Here is a 9885-nt window from a genome sequence, read left to right as displayed (position 1 = left end):
AACAATAAAAATAGAGCATTTATTCAAGAACATTAGTACATATTAGATTATTATATTTCGGTGTACTTTGTGCCCACATATAAAGGATGTCTTCACACTATTCTTCCAAGGAAAATGGATTTGGGGTATTTGTCCCTCAGACTGGACCACTGCACAAAGAAATAGTCTGATATGAGGTAGAGGATCTTCCCCGTGAGCGACAGCGTCTCCACACGGCAAATGCTTTCAACGTAAACTATCAGGACTTTCTTCATTCCCAGAATTCCAAGCAGGAGTCCTGCCACGCACAGGGGAACGCAGGTCCCTGGGCCGTTACACAGCACCTGAAACAACACACAAAGAAAGGAGGGTAAGCACAGTTCCAGGAAGCGATAGTGTTCTTCACAAGCTACATAGAAAGCAGCATCCAATGCTGTTCATGAAATCTGTGACAGAATTCTCATGTCAAGTGGCAGAAACTGATTAAAAGTGTTTGACTTCATAAGCCCAATATCAATTTAATCACTGTGTGATTTGTTTTTTTTTATCAAGAGATACTATTTCCTTGTTCTCTATGACAAGCAAGAACGCAAGATCCACTGCTGAAGCCTGCAGTTGTCTCCAGCTGAACTGTGGCGTCTCCAAACAACACAAGAGTTCACATGAGAAATATTCAGGTTTGCCAAACAACACATACACACACACTTTCTGTATGTTCACTTGTTTTCTAGTTTGTAAATCACTGGTTCACAATTCAATACTTTTGTAGTCATGTACCCAACAGATGTCTGACTACTGTTGTATCAATCAGGTTCAAATATTTATTTTTCTTATTACACATACAGAATGTTAGAAGAAAAGTTCATTCTAAAAATTGACAAATTGCTATCTGCATCAGAACTAAATGTAGTGACTAGTGGAAAGGATGTAAAAGTGTCTGAGAGGCTGAGGTTGAGCCTTGTTTGCTGTTTGTCTGACACGCCACCAAACAAGATGAGCTGAGATCAAAAAATAAGTTTAATAACTTTTATTCATGAAAAAGATCAACTTATTATAACGTGCACAAAGTCTAATCAAAATAATCACAGCGATCAGATGTAAAACAGCTGTCAGCTCTCTCTCTCTCTCTCTCTCTCTCTCTCTCTCTCTCTCTCTCTCTCTCTCTCTCTCTCTCTCTCTCTCTCTCTCTCTCTCTCTCTCTCTCTCTCTCTCTCTCTCTCTCTCTCTCTCTCTCTCTCTCAGGTGAACAGGTGCTTATATTAACTATCACCACCCATATCCATGTGACCATTATTATTATCATTATTATTATCAATCTATAATAAATAAACCAAAATAACCCAAAATATAAACCATCAACACTAACTCTAAACTTTGTTCCAACACTTTCATTCAACAGTGGCTCCCAGCCTAAAGGTTGGGACCTCCAAAGGTTCCTATGATAAATCTGAGCCACAAGGTGACTTGGGTATAAAATACTTCTGTTATCTGTCATTTCTTGTGAAACACTGGAAAATTTGACCTCTTAACATCCTTCAATTGATGCAATCCAAGAACCATCCCTCTTGTGCTCACAGCTTATGTCCACGACCTTTGAAAAGGGGTCACAGGTAGTTTCATTTTAAGGGATCACGAGCCAAAAAGGTTGGGACCACTGAGCTGAGGATAAAACAGGAAAAGAGGCTGTGTTTGTTTGTTGCACTGAGATCTATGTTATAGTTTGCTTCAAGCTAAATATCACTGAGATGAATCTCCCATCAACACTCAGAGAGAAGAAACGTGTTAAATACTTAGTCTGACAATGAAAAAAGACAAAGAGAGCAGAAAGTCACAACTCACATTTTGAGAGTGACTCAAGAGGAGCAGTGAAGGCCGTGCAGAGACAGAGTCAGAGGGGGAGGGAACTGGGATGAATGAGTAGCCTCGGGGCTGAAGGAGGCTGAGGGAGTTAAGGGAGTTTGGATTAACAGGAAACCAGACGAAGCTGCTGTGGAGTCTGGAGAAGTCATCATACAGCTCCACAGTGCAGACACTGCAGCAGTCTAATATCTTCTGCACAGTACAGAGCTAAACTCTTCTCAACACACATCCTTCATACACACAGAATGAAATGAGTTATGCATTACAAATCTTTCACTTGTTAATTGGTGAAATGAGATGGTCTGTGCATTCAATAAAACAAGCAGATCTTGGAGTCTGTCATGAACATCAACAGATTTCACCACTTGATCTTAAGCTCTCTCTGGCTGCAGTGAACTCTGAAACAGAGATGGAAATCTTATTTCTGCCACAGAACTCCCGGAAGAATTTACACTTATATAACCTGCTCATTGTCAGCTCTCTGCATGAACTCATTTCTTACACTATTCAAAGGAAAAACATAGAAAATTAGTAAATAAAATTAGTAATTAGTGACTGAAGAACCCTGATTTCTTGGCCACATATGCACTTAAGGCCAATTCATACTTTGCACATCCACGTGACCGTGAGGGTCTGCGCGGCCCCTCTGCAGACGTCGGTGTGCCGCAGACTATACGCACACAAAGCATGTCAACTGCGCATGTGCTAGAAAAGCAAGCAGGAATGCCTGTATCGTCTACAGTAGCTTTTCTTTTTTTTGACTTGTTGTTCAGCAACATACAGGAACTCCTCAGCTGCATTCTGACTGAAAACAGTCCTGTGTAAAACAATACAAGGGGCTGTGTTGTTGTAGACGTGTTGTTTAAAGTGCTGGTGAGACAATGAAATGTGATCATGCAAGTCCGGTTGGAGTAACGGATTACTGCATTTAAAGGCTGATTAAAAAAACACTGCACAGCAGTTTGTAATACTCACAGACTGGATTTTACAACTCTGAAAAATTATCAGGCTGCAACCCTGTTTACTGGTGGGAACATGTGGAACGTGTCTGTGTCCACAGACCTCCAAAAACAGTATGGATGGAAGAGCGTGTGCGGCTGTCTGCAGACGAGGAATGCTGAAAGCATGAATTGGTCTTTAACCTGGATTGTTTCTACATGTGTGCGTATGCATGACAACGACAGGGACAGTACTGCAGTGACAACAGCAGTACTATGTCACTACTTAGTCTGGAGTGTAACATATCTCAAATAAAACAGCTGCATGTGAACACAGGTTTAACACAGTGTTCATGATATTCTGCTATAACCTAAAATCTCCCAGTAAGCTGGTTTCTTTAGCGCCTGCAGTGGGCCACTGGAATAATTACAGTTTTACATTGTTTAACTGTAATCAAGTAATACATTGATCAATTTAATTGAAGCTATAATAAATGAAGTTAGCATTCAGTTTATGCATGAATAAACTCTCAAATAAATATTAATATTTGGTTACTTGACAAAAGTTAAAGAATGAAGATCATTTTATTTGCTGATTAATAAAAAATATTCTAGATTTAAATGAGGAGTTCCTCACATACAGTATGTTTTTTGTCATTCTGCTCCTACACAGTGTCATTTCACTGTTGTTTTCTCTCTTCCTGATGTTATATCTGAGATTTCTCCCTGTGAAAGTTTCTTTTTGTTATTTGAAGCGAGGGCTTAACCATAGACGCTTTTACATGTCTTCCACATTGTGAGGCAAAATTGTGACTTTGGGCTGTATAAATACATTTTATAAAGGAATTGGGTAATTCCTTTTTTAAACGTTTTAGATCATGGTTTTTGTAATTCCATTTACTAATGAGTGCATGTATTCCATGTATAATTTATAGAAGCCTCTGTTTAATGGAAGACATGGGAGTAGTGTACCTGTCCAACCCACAGAGGAGCAGCAGGAGCTCTGATGGGCCTGACCCATATCAGACACATCAGAACCTCTCTGTTAAAGCAAACACCACTTCATGTCTGCATTGTGGTCTACACTGTGGAAATTCTGCTGGCTTCAGTTGTCTAAAGATGATCTGCTTCCCAGCAGTTGCACCAGTAAAATCCACTTATGACAGAATCAGTACCAAGCTCATGAGAGCGGCGGGGGGGGGGGCGGTTATGGCTGTTCTTCAGCCGCGCCGCAGTCATAAGCCTGGCTGGAACATTCCTGGCATGACTGCCCTGGCACTAAGTCCCCGGCTTTGTTTCCAACCAGCCACCAATAATCAGAGGGTTCTGCTGGACAGCCCCGCTGACGTCCAGAGTGACAGCACACAGGTCAGGAATCTGTTCTCTCTGCTTCCAACAGAGCAGAGGCAAGCTGCATTATCTGTACTTTATCACAAGTGATGAAAGATTTGATTTTCCCTGATAAAAAAAAAGTGCAGGTTGTCTGTCGGACAAAATAAGACACAGGTTGTGTTTGTTGTTGTTGTAGGGTGTACATATGGTGCAGACCATTTATACTGTCACTCAAGTTAGAGTCTTACTACAATACTCAAACACAGTGTCTTTAGCCTTCTGCACTGTGTCTATATTAGTAATGTTGTTGCTATTAAAAAGGTCAAAATCCAGAGAAATTAAGCATGAATGTCTGTTTTTGGCTAATCCAGTAAATTAAATACCTGACAAATATAAGGTACTTTGACATATTAATCATTAATTATGTAAAAAAAAAAAATCAATATCATAATAAAGCAGTCCTTACAATGAATTTGCAACATCGCTCAAAATTTTCCAACGTAACCACAGACATTAAACTCCTGACAGTCCACACATATGTTTAAATATGTTATCTTGAATTTATAAATAATATGTTGTTATTAGATTATTATTTCTCTGGTCCCTCTGGTGGTATCCATCTATGCAGATAGTTTTGCTTTTATTTGTCCAGGTTGGACATGTCTGCCTCCACACCAACACAATGGAGGTGAAGGTTATTGTGTTTGTGTTGCTCACAGCATTGAAAAATGACATTTAAGAAGTTTAACAGCAATATCTCTTTCCATAATCAGAGTCCCTGTTATTCTGGATAACACACAGAACACAGTCCACTATTGTCACAGGGACTATTTCTTTGGTATTAAGACGTTAAAAAGAAAGGAAAATACTAAAGTACAGCAGTATTCAGTTGAAGCTACAAGGGGACATGAGATGAACTAACCTCAGAAGGCCAAAACTTTTGTCACAAACTCAGTTTGTACTATAAGATTTAGTCCAACGAACACGTAGTGAGGATGGAGTGAGTCACAGTGACTGAGCCACCCGAACCTCGTGAACAATCGTTGAAACTCAGCATTACAACTGTGACAGAGAGGAACATCATTTTCATGCCTGTGCTGGGTTGAGTGTGTCATCTCCACTCACACTATCACTCACGTGTTTGTCTTGATCAACTGCTGCTTTGCACAGCTGCCCAAAACAAACACCTGCCTCTGACTGTGCCATTTCTGCCTTTATTATATCTGACAGCTGCCGCAGTGTTCCTTTTACACTCTATTCTATTTAAGTTCTATTTAAACAAACAATATGATACAGCATGAACCTGATCTGTATCAGTCAGAAGGTGAACATAGTGCTTCCTTTGATCTACCATGTACAGTATGATGTGACCTTTATGACCACATATGAATGTTACAGATGATCAGAGGTCTGGAACAATGTCAGCACATCACCATTAATCAATGAGATTCATATCATTTAACTGACACATTCAACAAGACAACATGGGGAAAACTGCTGCTGTTTGCCTGTTAGCAGTGTGAGGTATAAGGCTTGGATATATACACATTCCTCTCCCATCAAAGCTGTAGATCTGTCTTTATTATCTCTGGCTTTATTATGTCCCTGTGAGCAATGCTGGAAGTGAATGAGTAGGACTGCTTTATGGCAATATTGGATTTTCAGATCATAAAACATTTGCTAGATCCAGTTTTAAAATATTGTTCTTCACTTTCTCCACACATAAAAAAACTTTGCTCCATCGTGCTACTAGTGGTCTACAACTCCAGAGGGTACCTTTGATTCCATTTCATTTAAAATGACTATATCACCATCACAGTCTACCCTGCACTGTGATGAATCATTTTATCCATATTAGCCACTATGAGGTATGACACCACTGGGGCTAGCTTGTTGCTTTCGCTATGTGAAGATGGACAGAGAAATATCACACAAGTCTATTGTGTGTTCACAGTGAAGCACATCAACAAACTGCATTTACAGGTGAAACCCAACAAACCCATTCACCATTCCTTCATGGGAGCCAACAGATGAACCATTCAAATACAGTAAATGTGCCTTGTTGTTATTTTCCAGGCAACCCTAATACCTCTGAAACCCTGATATGTTCCAGTGGTGGACACCATCGTTAACTCAAACAGAGACATCATTAATAATCCCTCATTGCACAGACTGAGCCACAGTGAGAACAGCTGAACTTCAACCAGTCTGAACACTGAATGTTTTCAGCAGACAGCTTAGAGCATTCTTGGAATGTTGACCGTCATTTTCTCTGTAAATTTCACTTGATGTCTGATCATCTGACAGCTACATGACCTGTCGGACCTGTTGTTTCTGGTGATGTCACCACATCTCACTGATGAAGTCATGTGTACACAAGTGTCTGCAGTTTTTTCTTTTGCCTCTACATGTTTTAGACACTATTCCACCACATACACTTGTATTCTTATGAACATTAGTCTTCTTCTTTGTCCTGGTGAACGGAATAATAAACAGCATTCTGCACTCATTAAGTTTGCTTGATCTTGGAATGAAATGTCTTTCAGAGGCCAGTCCGTTAACAAGCTGGAGGTTGTGTGATTCAATCAGCATGATCTTGTTATGCTCTCTGCCTTCTAAACTCCTCATAGTTAGCTTTTTATGCTTCTGAACAGCCTCATTACCTTGTAAAGAAATATTCAATGTATTTGTTGCCAATTCCACACATAGTTTTTGAAGCTTCCAGTCTCTGTTTTTAGTTTTGTGATTGACAGTGTTTTTCTCTTTCCCATCTGTTGATCTGCGCTGCTGCTGCTTACAGTTGCTCTTACTGGGATAAATAAATGTGTATTGAATTGAACACAAGCTAAAAAGTCAACACTTCTTCAGTGTTCATATCTGTATGTTATCTGCACATACACCCAAAAACTGCAGGACAGAGTTGGATGGGTTAGTGCTCGTCTGGGTGAAACTAACCTTTAAGGTCTGCTCTGGTGATTTAGTATTGTACGTCTATGATTTAGGGGACTAACAAGAATGAAAACTGACTTTTTGTTCCTTGTGCGGGTCAAGATCCAAAGTAGCAGCACTATCAGTTCTGTGGAGGAACAGCTACTCACCATGTCAGGTCTGAGTCTGAAGACCAGAGGGAGAGAGTAGCACGTGGCGCTCAGGGTGCTGAGCACAGAGGAGCTCCATGACTGATGCACCTCCCGGCTCCGCGGGATCCGATAGATGGTGAACTGGGAAACAGTGAAACATGTCTGTTACAGGCGCTCACACACACATCACTGTCTGTATCAGATTATAACGTTCCATGGAGATTTTGGTTATTGACGTGTCTTCAGTTGAGATATAGATACAGCAAAGTCTTCTACTATTCCATATTATATATGAAATATAACTACTTTTCCATGAAGATAGTTTTGATGTCATTAAGAAGGTTGTAGTAGGAACTTTCCTGCATTGTAGGATATGATTATTTGGACTATGTTTGATACAAAGGTCTGCCACTTTTGTTTATTTTTATATTTTCATTTCTATTACTGTTCTATTTTTACAACATGTCTCTTTGTAATGTCTGCTTTTATAATATAAATATCCATTTGTAGCCATGTACCAAGCTTTCCTTCAATAGAAGCTGTAACACAAAGATTTTTGACAGTTTATGAAGTTGTTTGTAAAACGTTTGTTCTCAAATGATCAATTTGTATGAAATGTGAGTAATATAGAGCACAATTAGATGATGATATTCAAACAAGTAAAGAAGAAGGTGTGTTGTACTTCAGTCACAGGAGAGAAGCATAGATAAAAAGAGTACTCATGCCACCTGCTGGCAGTTATTAAGACACCCTCCACAGTATCTCCTTCATGTCATCAGCCTGTCATTATCAAGAAGCCATTATTTAGACTCAGACGGTTGTGTACCTGTGACTTGGAGTCAGAGTGTTGTTTAGAGTTTTCAAAGGTACAGATTTTTTCCTCACTCATCCTGTCTGTGTCAGCGATGACATAGTGTCGAGGTGTGTAGGCTGCAGACAGGCTCTCCATCAGCCGCAGGATCTCTGTAGTGTGACCACCTGAAAACACAACAGACTCACAGTCACTTACTCAAACACACCGTGAAGATGAATGTGAACAGCTGAGAGACCTTTCTGATACTATGACATTAAGACTTGACTTGGTGGAAGAAAAACTGGCATGGAATAGATTTCTTATCGCAGTCTACATGACAGATTCCTCTGCTTCTTTTACTAACTCCTTATAATGTTTCTACGATGGAAAATGATCAGGTGTATGATTTGTCTTTATAAAAATATCAATTATGGCAGAACAAAATCACCCCAACATCAGTGTTGCACCTCACTGATGCTCTTGTGTCTGATGGGAGCAAATCCCTGCAGCCAGACTTCAACAGTAGCCTGGAGGCTGTTACATGTTCAACACTTACATATAGCTGGAGTGTTTAGGTGTCTACATACTTTTGGCCATATAGTATATCTATTCTTATTATTATAATCAGATATTCATGTGTTCTGTCTTATTCAGTTTCATTCAGTTCAGGACTGATATTAATGATCACTTGAATGTTTGCTCGTCACAGTGCCGGGAGACTATAATATATTAAATTATTCATTTCAAATGAATTATTTCTGTAAAAAGCTCCACCCCCAGCCCACCAATGTTTTGATGACGTTATGGCTACAGGCCAGTGGGATAGGTCTTGTTAGCATGGAAGCTAAGGAAGTCAGCTAATGGCAGAACATAACTAATATTCTTCATGTTGGCGCCTGTATGCTAGAATTAGAAATTATGCCTCCGCAGTGGGAAAGTAGGGTCTAACATACACTATGTAAGTTAACAGTTAGCTGAAGATATAATAATGGAAGTGTGTTATCAGCAGAGAACAGAACACAGCAGAGCCGCTGCGCTTCATAACGTTACCTGATCCTGCAACGACAAGAGCAGCGACCGGACCTTTGGTTCCAGGTTTATGGTTTGATCCAGTCTTCACAACAATATATAAGCGGATAATAAACAACAAACATATCAGTAAAACAGCTACAACAGCTCCTACGAGGAACGTCATGTCGGCTACGGCAGCTCTGAAGGACCAAATCGGATCATGTAGGCTTGTGTTGCGTTATTTTAACCCCTGAATATAGGCTTTCAGGCACATCCTCTACACAACCTATGTAATGACATGATGATGTGGAGCTCCCCTTCATGGATGTTCCCCTTGCAATATCAGTATATCCGAAATCACTACAAGTGGAAATAAATACACTGACGTTTGTCTGTGGTTTTGAAAATATGCTTTATATCCTCCATGTAAATATTACACAAGTAGCTTAACAAGATTTATATGAGAGATATGCACTTTTTAATGAAGTTCATCCAGCGGTCTAAAATACTTTACTGCTGGTGAAAAAACTCCAACAGTAAAGTAAACTATACAATATAGCATGCAAGTCCAGTTTATACTTGCATGCATTTTCACAGGTTAATATTCATGTGTTATCTCAAGTGAAACTTCCTTTACTTTGCTTGTTAGGAGGAATCATCTTGTTAACAAGCAAGAAAACTTTTCAACTTCTCATACACGAATGAAACAGAAACCTGAAAGGCATATTACAGGGCAAAATACACGTCTCTTCTTCTCTGCCTCAGCTGGTTGTGTGAGTTTTGTACTGCCCTCCACAGTCACTGCAATCATTTCTGTTTCAACAGAATAGTGTGTAAGTATTTGGATGGTGACTGATTTACTGTCTCTGTACTGCAGAACATTGCAGTTGAA

General features: G+C 39.7%; 1 protein-coding gene across 1 annotated transcript; it reads right to left on the bottom strand.

Moving 5' to 3' along the window:
- Positions 1 to 9224, bottom strand: alg14 (ALG14 UDP-N-acetylglucosaminyltransferase subunit). The gene is made up of 4 exons (XM_042398715.1): positions 9033 to 9224; positions 8016 to 8167; positions 7208 to 7330; positions 1 to 323 (listed from the first exon to the last, which is right to left on the bottom strand). The coding sequence occupies exons 1-4, from the start codon at positions 9175 to 9177 to the stop codon at positions 93 to 95; spliced, it is 651 nt and encodes a 216-aa protein (XP_042254649.1). The 5' UTR covers positions 9178 to 9224; the 3' UTR covers positions 1 to 92.
- Between the last annotated feature and the right edge of the window lie 661 nt (positions 9225 to 9885).

This window comes from Thunnus maccoyii, chromosome 21 (assembly GCF_910596095.1).
Source record: "Thunnus maccoyii chromosome 21, fThuMac1.1, whole genome shotgun sequence".
Lineage (NCBI taxonomy): Eukaryota > Metazoa > Chordata > Actinopteri > Scombriformes > Scombridae > Thunnus > Thunnus maccoyii.
This window is presented reverse-complemented; position numbering and strand designations above follow the sequence as displayed.